Source organism: Phocoena sinus, chromosome 12 (genome assembly GCF_008692025.1).
Source record: "Phocoena sinus isolate mPhoSin1 chromosome 12, mPhoSin1.pri, whole genome shotgun sequence".
NCBI lineage: Eukaryota > Metazoa > Chordata > Mammalia > Artiodactyla > Phocoenidae > Phocoena > Phocoena sinus.
In genome coordinates this window covers 52,585,842-52,607,981 of record NC_045774.1, presented here as the reverse complement: position 1 = coordinate 52,607,981, position 22,140 = coordinate 52,585,842, and the positions used below count along the sequence as shown (strand labels likewise).

General features: G+C 40.0%; 1 protein-coding gene across 1 annotated transcript in view; it reads left to right on the top strand.

Annotated features, from left to right (window-relative positions):
* CRYBG1 (crystallin beta-gamma domain containing 1) overlaps window positions 1-22,140 on the top strand; it is a 60,661-nt gene that overhangs the window by 35,366 nt on the left and 3,155 nt on the right. Inside the window, 11 exon segments of the mRNA XM_032651159.1 lie at window positions 280-406; window positions 498-572; window positions 575-645; window positions 8,946-9,072; window positions 9,295-9,327; window positions 10,259-10,371; window positions 11,922-12,051; window positions 15,254-15,393; window positions 17,057-17,180; window positions 17,850-18,008; window positions 19,659-19,812. Of these exon segments, the coding sequence (XP_032507050.1) occupies window positions 280-406; window positions 498-572; window positions 575-645; window positions 8,946-9,072; window positions 9,295-9,327; window positions 10,259-10,371; window positions 11,922-12,051; window positions 15,254-15,393; window positions 17,057-17,180; window positions 17,850-18,008; window positions 19,659-19,812 (1,253 nt within the window).

Sequence of the window (22,140 nt, the reverse complement as noted above, 5' to 3'; positions counted from 1 at the left end):
TTTGCTGACGTTCTTTGAGTCGGTTTCTTAGACATACACGTTCAGACACACATGTACGCGTGCACACTTACCCCACCATACCCCTTTTCGGAACGCTGGTATATGCATCTAGGTTGATTTCTTGGGGCCATTCTGTTAGTCTCTTAAATGCTAGGGAAGCATTCCAGTAGTCATAATGCATGAGTCCATGTCTAGCTTTATAGCTATTTATATTTGTCAATGAAACGGATACTTTAACACTACTGAAAATTTCTCCTCCTTCATGTTCTTTTGTTGTAGTTGGGTTGCTTATGAGAAGCCTGGCTTTACTGGTCATCAGTATTTGCTTGAAGAAGGAGAATATAAGGACTGGAATGACTGGGGAGGCTACAGTGGAGAACTTCAGTCTTTACGACCTGTATTAGGTGTAAGTCAAAGAAAAGCTAATGGCTAATACTAGGGCAATTTGGGATAATAAACGGCTAGCCTTTGAATTTTGAATTTTTTTTTCTCAATAGGATTTTTCAAATGCTCACATGATAATGTACAATGAAAAAAACTTTGGATCCAAAGGTTCCAAGTATTGATGTATTAGGGAATTGTTGCTAATTTAAAGGAGACTGGATACGGAGTGAAGACACAGTCTGTTAATGTACTGAGTGGAGTGTAAGTGCAATAATCCAATTGGGATTTAAATATGGGTTTCACTTTGGTTTGTGTTAAAGTAATGGAGTCTCTGACCCAGAGCAGCACTCAATAAGTACATATCTCAAAAACTAAAACATTAAGTCAGCCGTGTAATACTTACTGCCACTGATATTTTAATAGCTGCTTTTTAAAATCTTTCTCATATAGTATTTTTTTATGTGTAATATAACATTGGAGCAGGCTTTTGAGTTTCATGATAGAAATCTGCAGATCCACTTCCCTTGTCATTCTTCATGGAAAGAACTCATGAATTTCTTATGATGGGAAACAAATAATAATACTACTAATCTAACATAACTAATCTAACATTAGAAACCTGAGGTTGGGACAAAGTCCCATTTCATTTTCCTATGGTCCTACACCTGCTCCATTATATTTCCTCACTTTCATGTATAATGTACAGCAGAGTTAATTATATTAATCATATTCTAGATTATATCCCCAGTATTTATCTTATAACTGGAAGTTTGTACCTTTTGACCCCCTTCCTCCAACTCCCCCTCCCCCCACCCCGACTCCCACCTCTGGTAACCACAAATTTGATCTCTTTTTCTATGAGTTTGTTTGTTTTTTAAGTATAATTGGACTTTCAACAGCATGTTAGTTTGTGGTATACAGCATAGTGATTCAGTATTTCTGTGCATTTCAAAATGATCACCATGATAAGTCTAGTTACCTTCTGTCACCACAACAAAGATATAACATAATTATTGATAATATTCCTCATGCTGTACATTTCACTCCCGTGACTCATTTATTTTGTAACTGGAAGTTTGTACCTCTTAATTTCCCTCACCTATTCTACTAAGCCTCCCACATCCCCTCCACTCTGGCAACCACCTGTTCTCTGTATCTGTGACTGTTTCCTGTTATGTTTGTTCATTTGTTTTGTTTTTTAGATTCCACATATAAATGAAATCCTATGGTGTTTGTCTTCGTCTGACTTATTTCACTTAGCATAATACTCTCTAGGTCCACCCATGTTGTCACAAATGGCAAAATTTTATTCTTTTTCATGGCTAATATAATTTTTATATATATATATATATATAGACACAGACCACATCTAGCTATCCATGTAGATAAATAGGTTGCTTCCATATCTTGGCTATTGTCAATAATGCTGCAGTGAACATAGAGGTGCACATATCCTTTTGAATTAGTATATTTGTTTTTTGGTGGGTTTTTTTGTTTTTTTGTTCTTTTAATGGTACGCGGGCCTCTCACTGCTGTGGCCTCTCCCGTTGCAGAGCACAGGCTCCGGATGTGCAGGCTCAGCGGCCATGCCTCACGGGCCCAGCCACTCTGCGGCATGTGGTATCTTCCCAGACCGGGTCACGAACCCGTGTCCTGTGCATCGGCAGGTGGACTCTCAACCACTGCGCCACCAGGGAAGCCCTTGGTGGGTTTTTTTTTTTTTTGGAAAAATACCCAGAAGTGAAATTGCTGGATTGTATAGTAGTTCTATTTTTAACGTTTTGAGGAACCTCCATACTGTTTTCCACAGTGTCTGCACCAGTTTACATTCCCACCCAGTTCACAAGGATTACCTTTTCTCTACATCCTCACCAACAATTGTTTGTTGCCTTTTTGATAACAGCCATTCTCACAGGTGTGAGGCAATATCTCATTGTGGTTTTGATTTGCATTTTCCCGATGATTAGTTATATTGAGCATCTTTATATGTGCCTCTGGGCCATGTGTAGGTCTTTTTTGGAAAAATGTCTCTTTAGGTCCTCTGCCCATTTTGTAACTGGGTTGCTTGATTTTTTGATGTTGGGTTGTATGAGTCCTTTGTATATGTGGGATATTAAGCCCTTACCAGATACATTGTTTGCAAATATCTTTTCCCATTCAGTAGGCGGCCTTTTCGCGGCCTTTTCGTTTGGTTGATAGTTCTCTTTGTTGTGCAATAGCTTTGTAGTTTGATGTGGTCCCTTTTGTTTATTTTTGTTCTTATTTCCCTTGCCTGTGGAGACACATCCAAAAAAATATTGCTAAGACTGATGTCAAAGAGCCTACTGCCTGTGTTTTCTTCTAGGAGTTTTATGGTTCAGGTCTTCCGTGTAAGTCTTTAATGCATTTTGGGTTTATTTTTTTATATGGTGTGAGAAAGTAGTCCAATTTGATTCTTTTGCATGTAGCTGTTGAGTTTTCCCAAAATGATTTATTGAAGAATTTGTCTTCCCCTTTGTATATTCTTGCCTCCTCTGTGGTAGATTAATTGACCATGTAGGTGGATTCATTTCTGGGCTCTATGTTATTTTAATATAAAAATAATTGTTTCAGTGTACCTGGAATTAGCAGTTGAATGTTTTACTAATGCTAAGTAAGTTTTTTATTGAAAGATGATTAGTCAAGACTCTTTGGGACGCAAGTGACTGCAGGTCAGTCTAAACTGGCATAAATGATAAAATGCAATATATTGACGTGCATAACTGAAAAGTCCTGGGAGAGATTTTGTTTGCGTTGTGGCAAACGCAGGGATTCAGACACTGTCATTAGGACTTGGTCTCTCTCTGTCTCTTGACCGCGCTTTTGCTACGCTGGCTGCACTTTAGGCAGGTACTTTTGTTGCCGAGGTGAAGCTCCTACTGCTGGCCACACAACAGGCCAATAAATCGAGAGATGAGGTTTTGAGACAAGGAATAGCAACTTTATTTGAAAAGCCAGGAGACTGAGAAGGTGGCAGACTAGTGTCCAAAAGAGCCATCTTGCTGGGGTTTGGATGCTAGTTTCTTTTTTTTTTTTTTGCAGTATGTGGGCCTCTCACTGTTGTGGCTTTTCCCAGGCTCCGGGCGCGCAGGCTCAGCGGCCATGGCTTACGGGCCCAGCCGCTCCACGTCATGTGGGATCTTCCCAGACCGGGGCACGAACCCGGGTCCCCCGGGTCCCCTGTATCGTCAGCCGGGCTCTCAACCACTGCGCCACCAGGGAAGCCTGGATGCTAGTTTCTTTATAGAACAAACAGGGGGAGGTGAGGAGGTAAAGTTAAAAAGGTGATACATTGTTGCAAATACTTCTTGGTTCTGACCAGCCTCCCCAGAGGATGTGCTAATTTCTTCTTTCCTGCAGCCAGGTTTGTGGAGATGTTTCCTGTGAACTCAAACAAAAGTATTTTAGCTTAACACTTGGGCATGGGAGGCAGGGTTCCCAGAGCTGGGCTATTTTGTTGACTTTAAGCTATGGCAACATCCCTTTAGGGATTAACTTGTAGCAAAAGCAATAAGGTTAAAGTAAAGAAAAGGATCCAGTATGGAGTCAGATTTGTTCTTCCCTCTTCCGCTTTCTATCTGGGACCTGTGGCAGGAACATCTTGCTTTTGTTCTCAAATCTCACTGCTTCTAGGGGAAAGCTTCTCTCTCCCACAGAAGTTCCAGGTTTGACTTTGATTCTGTATGCTTAAGTCATGTGCACCTGTCTGAACCAATTACTGTAGCCAGGGAGACGGCTGTGCCTGTGTTACATGCCCAGCCCTGCAGCTGAGATATAGGGTCAGTCCCACGGGGAGTACTAGTGTATATAGTGCTGAGGAGTTCCCCAGGCACATCAGAAAGAGTGGGTACAGATACTGGATTGGCAAAAGCAGATGTCTGTTAAAGTGAGTTGTACAATTATTTTGATGGTCCAGGCTGATGTCAGTTATAATTTGTTATAAGTGAGAGTATTCTTAAATGGTCATATGAAATCATTTGACACTGATTCTGTTAAAAATGTTTGGTGTTAGGCTCTTATGTTATGAGTAACATAGACTGTGCGTCATTCTAACCTCAACTCTACTGTATTTCAGGGGGCGTCCCACAATAGCCCTGGATATTTGAGATGTGTCTACAATGTAATATGCTTTTAGTGTTAGTCACCTTCACTAAATTCTTGTGTTGGTTTAGAGGGAAAATACAATGACCAACTCAATGTGGGGAAACAGTTGCACATTTTCATACTCACCAGGTGTGTTGGTTTCATGAGTCAGAGCCCAGTCATGTACCCTAGCAGAGGAAGCAAAAGGATGCTGGGTGGAATTCCCTTAGGGCATTTATGTAGATTATGCTGTTAGCACCTGTAGAATTATTGTGCCTGGAGCCAGTCTCTCTTTTTAATCCAACCCTTATTTACTTAAAATCCCTTTCCTTTATAAAATGTTGCTTTTATATGTTTCTATTTTTAGTTATTTCTAGTTACATTTCCTGGCTTAGGCTTTTTTTTGGGGGGGGGTTGTAGCAGTTGAGTTTTGTTGTTGGGAGGAAGTTGAAAGGAGGCATGCATGTGTGCGCGCACACACACACACAACTTCCTTTTAAATTCTGTGGTTGTAGAAGCGCTTCTGTACTTAACAGGGCCAGCTGCTTCCTCATATTTCATTCAGTCCATCGTTTGCTAAATATTTATTGAGGTCTGTTATGTGCAAAGCATTGTATTACATCCTCAAAGAAGTTACAGTATTTATATGAAACCTAATTATTGCTACAAAATACGCAAAGATTAAGTGCTTTGGGGATCCACGGCAGGGAGAGATTAATTTCCAGTTTGGACACAGGGAAGACTTTGGAGGAGGTAGCATTGGAGTTCAGCCCCGCAGGATAGGAAGGTTGAGATGTGCCACTATCACATGTGTAATAAATTCCCTGGGTAGTAAACTCATTATTAGCTCTGAAACTGAGAACAGCCTTCAGGAAGCATCCTTACAAATCCAGCAAATGAGGTTTTAGGAACCGCATTTTGTTTCTTGTTGAAACATCAAAAGAGATGCCTTTAGACATCCCTCCTAATCATTTTCTAGTTCTGTGCTGTCCTCTTGTTCAAATAGTGGAAACTGGGCTAATTTTTTTAAAACTCAGAGCAAAATGAAATATTTCTAGAGTCCAGATTTTTTTAAAAAGTGTTGGTTTTGAGTTTTTTCCTTTTCCCTCCACAGAAGGGCAGGTTTGCCCTGCTGCCCTTAAATTCTGAGCCGTGACCCCAGGAGGCTAAGACCTGTTTGTACTTATACTTGGCAATCTTATAGACAGAGAAGTGTTGATTCACATGTACGGAATATGCTTAAACAAGGACAGGAAGGAGTTTTTTTCTTAAGAGTTTCAGGTATAAGTTATAAGTAGACTCTAGATCATAGATATACCAGAGAATCTCAGAAATGAATTTTGGATCGGGGGCTGCATCTTGGAAGGAAAACAACACTATTGTCAATTCAAGTGACATTTTAATAAATGGTTTTCCTTTTTCAACTTCAGTGGGTTAGATAGGCATACTTGGGTGTTGGGTATTTTCTTACAGGTAATTTATTTTAGTTTTATAGGGAAATACGGTACTCACAGTTGTTTGTTTGTTTGTTTTTAAAAAGCACTGGCTAAAGTGTCATCCAAGGTTTGTTCAGTTGTCACCTTCTCTCCTGCATATTCAGTCTTTCCCTCCTCACTGGCTGTTTTCCCTCCAAAACCTTAAAATCAAACAATCAAGCAAAAAGGACTTTAACCCCCTCTGTTTCCCTCTAACTTGCTATAGACCCAGAGCCTTGCCAGGAATACTTTTTTGTGACATGTCTTATCCTCTTTAATTTTTTTTTTTTTTTAGGTCTTGGCTTTTGCAAAGTAGATTTACTTGCTCTGCAGAAAGTCCTCCCCACATAGCAGTGTTCTGGGCTCCCACCTTGTTTTCTCTTCATGACTCGTGATAAGCCAAAGGCTTTGTGAACAGAGGCCACACACAGAGGCACCTGTGAGCTGTACAGCCTCCCACCCTGTCAACACTGGTATCTTGGTCAATGCCCTTACTTAAAAATGAAAATGCGGACTTTGACAAAGGTTAAATGACCTCGTTAAAGTTATCTGAAAGTTAATGTCATGACCACACCTAGAACCAGGCCTCCTAATTCCTCACTTCACAATGTTGAAGAATAGGATTTTAAAGTTGCTAATGAGGTTCTGAAGTGGGAAAGCGGCATTTTCTGAAATAGACTGTGATTGGTGCTTATAGCAGTTTCTCCATTCAGCTGGCCAGAAATGAGTCCACAGATATTAGCTGTCGTAGCTAATTATCACTTGAGATTTTTACAGTGTTCTGTATGGCTGCTCATTTCCAAGTAATAACTGCACTTGAGTTTTTAAGTCAAACCCTTTAGATAGTAAAATTGTAATCTGTTGTAATTGTGAAGCATGTGGGCTGTTTTAGGTATGGCTTAATGGAATGGTAAATGAAAAAACTACAAGGGTAGGTAGCAGTTCGGGTCACGAGGTGAAGAGACCTGGTGAGCCTCAGGAGACTTGGTCAAGGGTTCATTCATCCCTGGCCACTAACTGACAGGTCACTTCCCATTCAGAACAAACACCAACAAATAATACCATGTGGTGCTTCGTACCCATCTCTGAACTTTCGAGGGCAAGGATTTTGTCTGTTTTTTCATCTTGCATTCCTAGTGCCAGTCTAGTTCCCAGCACATGGTAAATGGCCAATCAGTTTGTTGAATGAATAAATGAATTACTTTTTCTGTCTTCAGGTTTTCTTTTCAGTAAAATGTGAAAACCAGTACCTCCCTGTTACTGAGTCCAAGCGCGTACTGCTCGCTGCACAACAGGCTAGTAAATCGAGAGACAAGGTGTTAGGGCAAGGAATAGTGACTTTATTTAGAAAGCCAGCAGACGGAGAAGATAGTGGGCTAGTGGCCCAAAGAACCATCCTCCCCGGCTTAGAATTCAGGCTTCGTTTATACTAAAAGGCGAGGGGCTGTGGTAGGTTGTTGCCAACTTCTTGGTGCTGGAATCCTTTGCTCTTGCAGCTGTCCACGTAGGTTTGGTCACAGTGTTCCTAGAAACCTCCACAAGACGGTTGTTATTTTCTGTTCTGCAACTTGATTTATCTCTATGTGAATGGAAAAGTTTTACACTAAAGCTTTCAAGGTCAGAGCCTTGAGAATGTATATTTCAGGCAATTGGCAGCATTCCTTTACAAAGGTGCAGAGCCAGCATGACTAAGCCCAGGCAACAGAGCACAAAGGTTAGAGCTAAAGCACTAGATCTGATAGGAAGTCAGGTTTGTTATTCTGTGTTACATCCCTAAAAGATTAAATGTGATAGTAGATGTGAATGCATTTTGGAAAGTTCTGAGCATATATGTGGGCATAAAGGTATTATTCCTTTAAGCTGTGAGAGGATCGATATAGGGCTATGAATTAACTGAGGAGAAAACAGTATCTCCTGAATATAACAGAATTGAAAAACTCTTTTCCCTTCAAAGACTTTTTATCTTTGTATAGGAAATAGCATCAGTAATTTGTTGATTTTCCTCTCTGAGTGTGGATCATTTAAAAGATAAATATGAAAACATTCCAAAAGAGATGCATTCTTAGTATTCTCAAGAGTTTGTTCAATTTTGCTTATTACATATTTGTGTCATGCTGGAAATCCTGATTGAAACAAAATTTTCATTATTTAGCTGTTTTATTATCTTTTTTTTTTAAGCATTTTTTTATGTCAGCTTTTTTTTTTCCAGTGTGGTTTGTTGTGTAATAGAGACATAGCTTCCTGTAGTATCTTTCTGGAAAAATACTTTAATATTGATAAAAAAAAGAATTCTTACTTGTTTATTAAAAGAACTTTTACAGCTACTTCTTTAAAGTCCAAATTGTTTCCTTAGAATAGAATTAGAAAGAAATATAGAGAAATGGGCTTATTGGAGTTTTCTCAGGGAATAAGATTTGATAAGCGAGAACACCAAAAGGTTCACGTAAAGATACTCTTTCACTTGCCACTTTGATTTGTCCTACAGACAAATCTATCTGCTCCTAAAAGATTAATGGAGAACCAGAAAAATTATTCAGATTACTTATTAGTAAAACAAATGAAAGTTACTATACAATGTATATTTATCCAAATGGGTGTGATAGTTTTTCTTTTTTTCTTTTAATTTTTTAAAATTAATTTATTTATTTATGGCTGTGTTGGGTCTTCATTTCTGTGCAAGGGCTTTCTCTAGTTGTGGCAAGCGGGGGCCACTCTTCATCGCCGTGCGTGGGCCTCTCACTATCGCTGCCTCTCTTGTTCTCTGTGGAGCACAGGCTCCAGACGCGCAGGCTCAGTAATTGTGGCTCACGGGCCCAGTTGCTCCACGGCATGTGGGATCTTCCCAGACCAGGGGTCGAACCCGTGTCCCCTGCATTGGCAGGCAGATTCTCAACCACTGCGCCACCAGGGAAGCCCTGGGTGTGATAGTTTTATTGTGAATGTAAACTATGAACTATAACAAGTCAGTGTTTTTTGTTTCTTTAGATGGGTAGCCTATGAAAATCCTGACTTCACAGGAGAACAGTATATACTGGATAAAGGCTTTTATACCAGCTTTGAGGACTGGGGAGGCAAAAATTGTAAGATCTCTTCTGTTCAACCCATATGTTTGGTAAGGAGTTGCATTTTTCTCTGAGAATATTTAACTGAATTTTGGATTCCCTTAATGTGTGCTTCTGGTTCATGTAATACTTAACTATAGAAACTATCCTGAGATTTTTTTTTTTTTTTCCCTGAGATTATTTTTAATGGTAATTGTTAATGATCCACAGAAAAAATTTTCAAGATGTCTGCTCTACTCATTTCCTTTTCTCTTCTCCTTAAAAATTCCTAGGATTCTTTCACCAGACCAGGGAGACAAAATCAGGTAACTTAACAAACATTCTATCATTCATAATTAGAAACCTTCTGTTAAAAAGCTGAATTTATGTGTAAAACATCATACATTTGGGAACATATTGTTAGTTTTACCCATTTTTGTGCCTGAAAGCATAACTATATTTTAAAATTAATTTTACAGTAAGGCTTAATTGATAGCACTGACCCATATCTAAATATTTCTTATAAAATGTTCTTATGTAAAGTTAAATTTTTATATCATTACAGTGGATCAGAGTTTTACATTAATACACTAGGATTAGTATTTCAAATAGCGTATAGTTATTGTGGAAAACAGTAAAATGAATTTTCGTATTAGCTGCTGTGTCTGCATTAGGCTTTTTATATAGTGTCTTTTATATGGTGTCTCACTTAAGCCTTTTGAATGCTGACTCTCTGTATCAACTGAAGTGTTAAATTTGTTAAAGACTTTTTAATGGAAGTGTTCAGAGAGCCATAATTACAGAGGCACAAACACCACTGTAGCCTCCTTTATTGGCATACAAAAGAGTCTAATAAGTCAGCAGGTAGCTTCCATTGAGAGGGAGGAAAACTGCACTACATGTTTCCAAAATATAGTTTCTTGTAAATGTTAGAACTGTGAACAATTACTTTTGGCCACAGTAGAGCTTTAAAATGCCTGGCAGCTTGTTACAAGAGGGTGTTCTGTAGAAAGCTGCCTCTATTGTTGGACTATCCTTTGTTGTCTCTGAATGAAATTAAACAATCATGAATGGTGCAGCCAAAGTATTTCTAACTGATCATTAATGTAGAAGTAAAAAATTGAAGGTTTTATAAAATTCATACCAGTTTACGGTAACAAAAGTTAGCAGGTCATGTTTGGTTATCATTTCAGAGGCTGAATGAGTTAATGTGTGCAGGAAAAGAATTTTATGTTATTTCCGTTTACTTTTTCAAAGATTCACTTGTTTTCGGAACCACAGTTTCAAGGTCGCAGTCAGTGTTTTGAAGAAACAACAAGTCAAATTGATGAATCATTTTCTGCCAAGTCTTGCAGAGTTTTAAGAGGCAGGTAAGCAAAACAGTGGACTGGCAGAGCCCATCCCGTGGGGGAAAACAGGATTCACATATCAGCAAGTAAATACACTTGTAGGAGCTTGGTACCTTATGAGACCACCACATAGTACAAGACCATGTGAGTACTGAAGTGGACTTTAGAGCACTGAGTGCTGGGCATCAGAGGACATGGACATCAGTGTGGGTGGGAGAAGTTGAAGATCACCACCTCGTTGTGCAATGGGACTCAGACCAGGTTCTCTGCTCTCTAGGCCTCTCCCGTCATCTGTAAAGGGACTTTAGATCATCTCTAAGGACCTCCCAAGATAGATTTTTTTTTTTACAGGTGGGTAGGAGTAGGGCAGGCATTCTGCATGATAGGCAAGTGCATGGTTGGGGTGGAGATGCTGATGAGGGGCACACCACCCTCTCTAGCTGGGAGGGCTTTGTACAGGGGGGAGGGGAAGTGAGTTTGGACAGGGAGGGTGGGCTCAGGTGATGACTCTTCTGAGCATATGAATTTGGATGGATGCCAAAGGAAAACACAAGATGGGCAAGGCAAGGAGCTCAAAGTCAGGGAAACGGATCAGGAAACCCTTGGAGCAATCTGTGCAAAAGGTGATGAATTAAGTTGAATAATAGTAAGTAGTAGTAGCAGTAGTAGTAATGCCTTTAATCATATAGTTCTTCATGGTCTAAACAGCACCATCATGCCATTTGGCAATGCAAAGTGGAAAGAGCACCGGCTTTGCATTCAAATGCATAGATTTATATAAAGCTTCACTGTTCATTAGCACATACCTGCACCTCTGTCGTAGTTTCTCTTTGTCCCATATGCTGCTTCATTTATTACTACCAGGCATGGACTTTTTTGTTATTCATTTATTGTCCGTCTCAGCTCACTAGGGTGTAAACTTCAAGATACCAGGGACTTTGTCTTGTTGTATCCCCAGCAATGGAAAAATACCTGACACACAGTTATAAGTATGTGTTGGGTTAAACAAAAACAAAACAAAAAGACCCCCAACTCCTCTAGGGAAGCATGATAAATCACCATTTTGTCAATAATGCTGAACGCTAGAGAGACTAAGTGACTTGTCTAAGTCACTGTGGCATCTTGACTCCTGGCCCAGTGCAGAGGTGCTGGAAATGAGGATAAAGGGGTGAGGGAGAAATCTGGGGAGGAAACGGTAGACCCAGGTGACTGACTAGCTATGAAGGTTGAAGGAGTATTCAGAAAAGACTCGAAGACTCAAGGGCTTGACAGAACCATCTTGGCTGGGAGAATGGTGGCACCATGAGAGGTGCAAGGAATGCTGGTAGGTGGAGAGGTGAAAGCATTAATCATTTCATGGAGAAAAAAGTTGTATTTCCCAAATGACTTATGAATATTAACTTGCCACAAGATGAAGTGCAGTAAATGTATCCAGACGTTTTTGCAGAGAGAACACTGTTAGCCATAGGCATTGTGTTCATTGTATGGCAGCTACCTCTAAAAGTCAGACTCCTTGACTAGGAAGACTCAAATTACATTTTATACATGTGTGTGTGGTTTTTCCTCTATAGCTGGGTTGCATATGACGGAGAAAATTTCTCGGGTAATCAGTACGTGTTGGAGGAAGGCCACTATCCTTCGCTGTCTGCAATGGGATGCCTGCCTGAAGCAACTTTCAAGTCTGTTCGTCTTATAGATGTCGTAAGTATCTCAGGGTGAATATAGCGTTACAGAGATGTATGGTCACACAGCTGACAGACAGAGCAAGGGAACCAGTAGGCAGGCTTACTCGGGACAAAGTTGGAGGCAGAAAAAATAGTTTCGTGGACAACTTTCTACCCTGGTCTCTTTCCAGATCTTTAAAATGTAAACTGTTTGCTGTTTTCTCAGACTTCAGGGGCAGTGTTGGGTCAGTCATGGTGCACAGTGCACAATCACGGGCTAGTTCAAGGCCCTTCCGTCTTGTTTTTTTCCGTTTCACACCTGAGCCCTATTTCGTTTTTTTAAGATTTATTTATTATTAATTAATTAATTTATTTATTTATTTATTTATGGCTGCATCGGGTCTTAGTTGCAGGATCTTTGTTGAGGCATGCGGGATCTTTTGTTGTGGCGTGCAGGCTCCAGGGCGCATGGGCTCTGTAGTTTGCGGCACTCGGGCTCTCTCATCGAGGTGCCCGAGCTCAGTAGTTGCAGGGTGCTGGCTTAGCTGCCCCGCGCCATGTGGGATCTTAGTTCCCCGACCAGGGATTGAACCCGTGTCCCCTGCATTGTAAGGCAGATTCTTTACCACTGGACCACCAGGGAAGTCCCCCTGAGCCCTATTTCTATACCTCTACCTTTAGAGGTACCCATTCTAATGTGTTTGGAGTACAGCTTGGATATTCCTATAAAATGTTTTTAAAAATATGTATACAGCCTTTTAATTTATATACAGTATTATGCTATAGTTCTCATCATGTTATAAAAACTCACATTACATTTTTTGGGAGCCATCCATTATGCTGTATGTACATCTAGTTATTGATTCTAATGGGTGCACATGATGTAATATGTATATACAATATGGAATCATTAACTAGATGTACACACAGCATAATGGATTACCCTGGGATCTTTTGGGGATACGTATTAAAAAGTGGATTGGGACTTCCCTGGTGGCACAGTGGTTAAGAATCTGCCTGCCAGTGCAGGGGACACGGGTTCGAGCCCTGGTCCGGGAAGATCCCACATGCCGCAGAGCAACTGAGCCCGTGCGCCACAACTACTAAGCCTGCGCTCTAGAGCCCGCGCGCCTAGAGCCTGTGCTCTGCAACAAGAGAAGACACCGCGATGAGAAACCCGCCCACCACAATGAAGAGTGGCCCCCGCTTGCCGCAACTAGAGAAAGCCTGTGGGCAGCAACGAAGACCCAGTGCAGCCAAAAACAAAGAGTGGATTTACTGGATCTCACATGCATGAATATGCAACCTTCAGTAAGTACTGCCGAATTCCACCACTTTACACTGTTGCTGGCAGTGCATGTGGATTCCAGTTTTCAGCATCATGGCCATTATTGAGTATTCTCTGACGTTCTAACTTTTGTCAGTTTGAAAGAATGGGGTAGAAGTTGTGTTAGTTTGCATTTCACTGTTGGTGAGATCTCATATACGTACTAGTCATTTAGGTTTTCTGTTCAGTGAATTGCCTATTTATATCCTTTGCCCAGCTCTTTAGTTTCCCGTCATTGTTGTTATTGATTTGCAGAAATTCCTTATAGTTTTTAAATCTATTCCTCTGTTGTTTTAGAGATTTGCAATGAAATGACTTTTCTCAGTTTCTCGTGTATGTGCCAATCCAGATTATAGTGCTCCTTTTTGACCAGAAACCTTTAATTTTAATGCAGACAAAGCAATATTCGATAGAACAGTACTGCGAGATAATGTTCAGATGTTAAAGTCTGGGTGTATCTGACAGTTTGGGAAGTATTTGTTAGTTTTTGGTAGCTGATATCTCATAAAAAGCTTTAAACATATGTAGTTGGTGATTTTAGCTTTAAAGGTAGAAGGAACATATGTGAGTTGGCTTTTTCTCATCCCCTCCTGCCCGTTCAAATAACGAAAATGTTGACCTTCCTTGAGATGTGAAAATAGTAGCAGTGAAACATAAAATGATGTGGTAAGATTCATTAGCTTACAAATAATAAAATATCTAAAAATTTGATATTTAACCTGCTTAGAATTCTAAAAGCAACCTACAAGTATTTAAAAAAAAAAACAAACCCACTTTAGATTTAAAGCTTTCAAATGCCTTCCTTCAAGCAGAACTTAGCATATATGCTCACATCACTTTTGACATTTACAGATGATGTTCTTTTAAGTTTTGATTATGATGAAATGAATATTTTACCCATATTAAGAATGTATATTTTAATTGTGACTTAGTACTTCAAAATCGTTTGGTTGTTGTCGCTAGATTAGAGTGCTTGGAACGTTTTAGCATGCCATCTCAGAAGAGTGCAGTGAACGTGCAAAGTAGTGATACTACTACAGTTTCTGTCATTTCCTTCTTGTATGGTTTATATAACCTAATTTCTAGACCATGTAGAACACGTCTCCACACTGATCTGCTCTGTTTATTGGTCAAGATCTTTCTACACATCAGAGCACATCCACATAAATGAAGCAGTAAGGTGTCACACCGTTGCCACAAAACTTTAAGCAAGTTAGGGAATTTTTCATGTATCATTTATGATTTTAGGATTATTATCATCAGAGCTTAGTCTAGGGTCATAAGGGTCTGTAATCTGAAAAACAAGCATAAGCTGCCAATTTTTCTGAAAATCAGTGGACTTGAACTTGGGGCTTCCATGCTATTTCTTCTCTCCTAACAATTATTCCTACAGGAAAGTTTGGGAATACATACACAGAATCATTGTCTTATTGACAGTTAAAAACAACAACAAAGACATCTGAAAATGCATACAAGGGGAAGCTTCCTTTATTAGGCAGATTACCACTAGACCCCCAAAGATCACCACAGCCCCCGACCCTCGCCATTTATGTCTTTGACTTTCCAGCCCCTTCTTATCTCAATAGAAAACAGAAAAGTTGAAAATAAATTCCATTAGAATTGATATTCCAGGCATATATACCTGTTCCTTTATGCCTGGGATATTTTCCCCGTTTTATAATACTTTACATTTACCTGCCTTTCTACGTAAGGGAAAAACTTTCTGCCCTCCATCCTTCCTTGCTTTAGCTTTGGAGTATATAACCACCCAGACGTTCTGGAAAAGGGAGTTTATGAGCAGGCCAAGTCCGGCCAGATCTTCTGCTTTGTCCTTGTAACGAGATGCTTTTCACGTTAAGTTTGAATTACTATCAAGGATGAGTAACAGAACATTATTTTTGTTCCTAAACAGGAATTGTCTGAACCAACAATTATTCTTTTTGAAAGAGAAGACTTCAAAGGAAAAAAGATTGAATTTAGTACAGAAATAGTTAATCTCCAATCCCTAGGATTCAACACGCACATACGCTCTGTTCAGGTGATTGGTGGCATGTAAGTGAGTTACCTACTTGTTTATTCAATAAAATAGATTTTAAAAATTAAGTTTGATCATATTTCTCTTCTCTGTTACCTTAACCAAATTGACGTGTAACCCCTTTTTTTCTGTAAGGGTTAATATTTATGTTCCCTCACAGTATACTTTTCCTGTTGGGAAAAGCCATGTGTGGGACATCATCTCTTCATCCAGAATTTTAGTTTACTTAAGGTAAGGACTCTCAAAGTTCCTAGGCGAACGCTTTGCAATAAATTGAGCGCTTCCTTAGCAAGTAGGAAAGAGAACTGATTTTGCTTATCCTCTTGAAAGACCAAGTCCTTTGATTTTGGAGTAAGGGTTGGGATTTTCCTTCAGCTAGGAGTGACTAGCAGATGTTAATGTCAACATGGGAAGATTTTTCTCAACTTTGAATAATTTTGAAATTAAGATGTAAAAATGAATAAGGACTATCAATGTAATGTGTTTTTACAAAAGTATTTTTCTTTCACTCACCAAAACAACAGGTATAGTTTGAAGGCATTAAATGGTGGAGGGGACTATAGCTATTTAAAAAACAAATTCGGATTATTAGGGTGATAGAATTTTATGCATGACTTTTTTTTTTCCAACAGGTTTAAACTAATATTTTGTTTTTATGATAAAATGACTATGATGATAACATTTTAGAGTTCCAGGGTTAAAAACAGAGAACCTTCTTCCTTGATCTAATACATCAACCAGAGAGCAAGACTGTTGTGTTGGTTGCATGCTGGTCTGCACTGGAACCCAGACTTCAGGTGTGGGTACCAGCATCTCTGTGTGGAAGAGACCTGAGTATCTTTAGTAGTTTTCTGGATTGAGGAAGATTACTCTCATTTTAAATAAAACTTTATTATTTATTTTTATCTACTAACCCTTATATAGCACTTAACCTGTGTAAGAACTTGACAAGTATTACCCATTTAAATAAAGGTCCATTATTACAACTGAAGATGTTTTATGTAAAGTTCACAGGAAGTACTGGGCTGTCCTGCTAAAAGACTATCTCTAGTTCATTGCCTTATTGAAGAAAAAAACTTACCTATTTCTCTTCAAGAGTGGAACTTTTGGGCATAAATACTCATGTACCGTGAATTTGCTACTTGTCAAGACATGGGTGCTATAGCTGTTTTTAATAATAAGGTAGTTTCCTTTTTTTATCCTCCAACATATATTTAAAGTATAAAAAGCTCAGTCTAGGTACTTACCTGGTGGTGCAGTGGTTAAGAATCTGCCTGCCAATGCAGGGGATCCGGGTTCGATCCCTGGTCCAGGAAGATCCCACGTGCCATGGAACAACTAAGCCCGTGTGCCACAACTACTGAGCCTGCGCTCTAGAGCCCATGAGCCACAACTGCTGAAGCCCACGTGCCACAACTACTGAGCCCGCATGCTGCAACAAGAGAAGCCACCACAATGAGAAGCCCGTGCACCACAATGAAGAGTAGCCCCCCGCTCACCGCAACTAGAGAAAGCCCAAGTACAGCAATGAAGACCCAACGCAGCCAAAAATAAATTAAAAATAAATTAAAAATAAATAAAAAACTCAGTCTAAAAATCAAAGTGTTCTGAAAATATAATTGGTGCCCACTGTGAAATGGATATTGCTACTTACTGTGGTTATCTCCTTTTGTTTTCCAGATGGGTTACTTATGAATATGGCAATTACAGGGGTCAACAGTTCCTATTGTCACCAGCAGAAGTATCTAATTGGTGTGAATTCAGTGGCTGTCGCCAAATAGGTTCTCTACGACCTTTTGTTCAGGTACTTTCTTTTTCTACATGCTTTGAATAGACTCTTCTCTGAAATCTTTTTTGTAAATGTAATTAACTTTTTAGTTTCAATTTTAAGTGTGAAATTGGCCTCTCCCCCACCCCACCCCTGAGAATTTCTGAATTTTGGCTGTGTTTCTGGTGCCAGAAGGTTGTGACTGCTTTCAGAAATGTTATTACACCTGACATCAAAACCTGGTATGGGGCTTCCCTGGTGGCGCAGTGGTTGAGAGTCCGCCTGCCGATGCAGGGGACAAGGGTTTGTGCCCCGGTCCGGGAAGATCCCACATGCCGCAGAGCGGCTGGGCCCGTGAGCCGTGGCCACTGAGCCTGCGCGTCCGGAGCCTGTGCTCCACGATGGGAGAGGCCACAACAGTGAGAGGCCCGCGTACTGTAAAAAAAAAACAAAACAAAACAAACAAACAAAAAACCTGGTATGTCCCAAGCCCTGGGTTGTCCATAGGCAGGCTCCCAGCCCCAGGCACTTTGAAATTCTGTCAACCTCTCCTCATTGAGAAAATCCTAAAGCCTCTGAAACTCTCAGATATAGCAGTTTTCCCTTATCCAGCCTCATTTGGGATTCTGCCCCTGCTAATGATGCTTGTTCAGTGCTTCTAAAGTACAGCTTGTATATGACTATTGCTGGGGTTTTGTCTTCTAGAAACGAATTTGTTTCAGACTTCGAAACAAAGCAACAGGGTTATTCATGTCAACCAATGGAAACTTAGAGGATCTGAAGCTTCTCAGAATACAGGTCATGGAGGATGTCGGTGCTGATGATCAGATTTGGATTTATCAAGAAGGATGCTTCAAATGCAGGGTGAGCTTTTTGGATTAGACAAGGGTCTATAATAGCATCTCTCTTCAAGTAGATGCTACTTCATGATTCCTGGAGCATTTTCAGAAATAAGTTAGAAGGTTTTTCATGAAACTATTTCTTAGTTCTGATAGAACCTGTCTAGGAACCAAATGGGAGGTAAATCTAGCACTGATCCAAGATAGAATCTTTATATCTATACTTTTTATACAGTAATAGAAAAAGCAAGTGTCTGTGTTACCCTCCCCTTTTTCCTTAACCTACTTGTTATAGAAGTAAACTTATAAGCCCCATCATTATCAACACAGATCACTTGGTTTGTTGCCATTTTGGAGGACCCCACAGACTAGGTTGAAGCGTGAAGAGATAACCACCCTGTGTACAACACAGTCCATTTCCTAATTGTCACACGTTGTAAAATGGAGAATTGCCCATCTCCCTCCTATCACTCCCGCCACAATGCACATTTAAAAGCTGAGTGCTGTAAGATTTTATGAGGGCTGCTCACACTTCTATTGTACATACTCATTTTAACTCCTTGATTTTATGGGCTTGACTGTTTGCTCCTGATTTTTTTAATCCTGGTGCCCTGTGAGTCAGCAGAAGGCATTACGGCCTGCTGAAAGGAAGTACAACTTGTTAATTGGGTCTGTTGTGCTTGAGGGAGAATCATCCTTTCAGTAAACAGAACTACTGTTTAGACACGCATAGAAGAACTAGCATGAGAAACAGAAGTAACTAATACAGAGGCGTAGAAAAAGCAAACTTCTGCCTTTGAATTATCTTAATTCAAGAAAATGGCATCTTTCAACAATTAGTTCTAATGAACATTACAGTGATATTATTTTAACAGCTTTGAATTTGGTAGGTCAGTGAGAAAAAGGAAAGTGTCCTAGATTATCACAACCCTTTTATCTCAATATATTGTAGAACAGTACACTTTTCATAAGCATTTTCTATAGCAATATGTGTGAATGCCACATGAACATGACTACCATACCTTATTTACATTATATTAAGGGTAGATTCACTTCATAGAAGGACCCATAAGATCTTTGCATTAGAACACACTCTACTGCATTTATGTTTTCTCTTTTATACTTGGATAGCATGCCTTTTTAGAAAATTTAGACATTTCTCATGAAGGAAGACAAATCAGTAGTGGAATTCCAAGTTTTAAAATGATAAAATGCCCTTTTAGCAACTTCAGTGCTACAGCAGGCTTCAAAATTAGAGATGCAGTCATATTCCGGAAGGGTCAGGTTGAGTGGATACATCGGGAGATTAGCTACAGACCCAGCCTCAGATCATGATTTCTGGGGGGAAATATCATGATGGGCATTTTAGTGTTCTAAGGAGGCTTCCCTTACTTATAAGACAGAGGGCCTCACAAAGGGCATAAATCTCTTAACAATGGACAAGAATTGAGAACTTTCTATCACATGTTATCTGAAAATGAAGGGCATAAATATTTGTTTGATTCCAGTTACCATGGCTAAAGCTGAAATTCCTCATGTGGGGTATAAATGAAGCTAGGCACTAAGATAACTTTAAAAATCAGCTCACACAGGAAATTGCTTCCAATGGTGGCTGAATGTATATCCACCCATGTCTACGATACCTTGTCTTTTCCACTGAGCAGATAGCAGAAAGACTGCTGCCTGGCCAATCGTGGGGAACCTAGTAACCTCTGGCTCTAAACTGGGCCTGGCACTCGAACAGAACATCGACAGTCAGTTTTGGAGCATGAAGTCTGACGGCAGGATCTATAGCAAGCTGAAGCCAAATTTAGTTTTAGATATCAAAGGTAAGGATCGTTTCCTTTATTTTCTTTGTTGTGTCTTCTTTAGTTAACTAAAAAGCTCTTCTTTACTTTTGAAAATGATGCATGTACTATTATTAATAGTAAGTGATCCCTTACTACGTGCCAGCCTCAATGCTATACACTGTACATACGTTATCTCACGTGATCTTCACAGCAGCCCCAAGAGGCCTGTGTTATCCCTCCTCCCCCCACTTTACAGCCTCCAAACTGAGGCTCAGAGGAGTTAATCAGTTTGGCCACAATCTCACACCCATTAAGTGCTGAGGTGGAATCCGGACATGGGCCGACTTTAAACCATTTATTGTAACGATGTTAGACTAAAATTCACAAGTTAAAAGGCCATGACCTCAGTCTGTAGAGTTGATGATTCTCATGTACACGCATGTAAACTTTCATTGTAAAGATCTAAGACTGAAAAGGAATTAAAACAAACAACATAGCCAAAAAGATTTCAACTGAACATTTGTTCAGTGAAGTTAATCCAGAGCAAACCGATTGATGGTGCTTGGGGAAGAACAAATACATTTTGGCCAGGGAGTTCCAAACTTTATCTGCATGAGAGTCCCCTGGAGGGCTTGTTAAAAAACGCAGATTGCTGGGTTCCACCCTCAGAGGGTCTGATTCAGTAGGTCTGGGGTAGGGCCCAAGAATCTGCATGTCTAACAAGTTCCCAGGTAATACCCATGCTGCCTGTCTACGAGAACTACTGATGATAATTTTAAAAACATAAAGCAAAAAAAAAACTGACCTCAAGTAGACATGGGAATTCAGTGAACCTTTGTTGCTATAGACAAGCAAATGATGATGGTGTGTTTTATTCATGTCATATGGGGTAATTTTGCTTCAAATTATTAATGGAGACTTTCTATCCCCTATCAGGAAACCAGTGTGGTTATGTTCGTCAATTTAGTGGAACCATACTATACCACACACCACTTTAAATCACGGCTAGAAAGTTGGCTCAATTTTACCTGAGTCAGGGTTCTAGGCCAAAGCTGTCATTAAAAATTAAGATAGAGTGGTAAAGAAACAGCTGCAACCTGGTTTTAAAATAAATTTTGTGGAAGATGGAGAATAAGCCTGAACATTTCCATCAGGGGCTTTGGTGACTGCCCCTGGAGAAAAGTGGCCGTCACTTCTGATCTGCAGGTGGGGAGAGTGGCCAAGCCACCTAACAATGGGATTCGAATTTACGAAGAATCTGAGGAACAGGAAGGTGCTCAGAGGCAAACTAAGTTTAATGAGGCGAAGGCAGGGCACTACATTTAGGGAGCACCACTAAGCAATATCTAACTCCAGGCTGGATGGGGCCCAAAGTCGTACAGTGTATAAAGTACAAGCAGGAGACAAATGCATTGTAGGCTGGCACGACAGATCTCTCAATATGTACACAAGTAAGATACCCATTTTATAGATGATCAACCGGAGGTTCAAACTGTTAAGAGTCACTATCATTTTATTCTTATTTTGAACAACTTGTTAAACCGGAGCTCCTCAGTCTATACAAGATAGAGTTTCAAAACCTCCAGAGAAGCCAAAGGAATGTGACTAGACTGAATTGGAAACATGGATTTTGGGGAAAATACGGACTCATGTTTCTTACAGATGTGATCAGCTTCCTATGTCCAGGGTTAAGGTCACTGTAATCTTTACGAGCTAGTCTCTTAGCGCATTCCTTTTATTCTTTCAACATGTATTTATTGGGTACCCAATATGTGACAGGCTCTGTGCCACACACTGGGGGTATCAAAGTGAAAGGAAAAAAAAAAAAAAAGGACAGTACCTTGGCTTCAGAGCGCTTACATTCTGGAAGCTCCAAGGATATGGGATTTTCCCCCACTTGCTACCCTGGCAGTTGACCAGGAGTAAGGATTAGTCTTCGACTCTGAAAAGGACTGTGGGACTTCAGGAGCCTCCTCCTTAGGGCTTCGCTTGAAAGCTCCAAGATCACTTCCTAAAATGCAATATAAATTAGTCCAGTGCCTTTGGAATAAGGCTACTGTTCTGTATGTTTGTGAACTCTCAGTATATCGAGTATGGTAGCTACAGTAATCAATTGTTAAACTAGTTTACATGTCTCAGAATGTGGGAGAATGATGCCATCTTGTGGACAAGAGGGAGTAGGGCCACACATCCCACATACTGTGCAAGGGGGATAGAAATACATCTCTCAATAGGAGACTGTGACTTTCACTGGCTACAACTGTTGACCATTTGTTACCTACTACTATTACCGTAAGGTTTATTTCTTTTAACCTATCTCCTGGTGTTTTGGTAGACATCCGTGTATTATTCCAGACCAAAGACGTT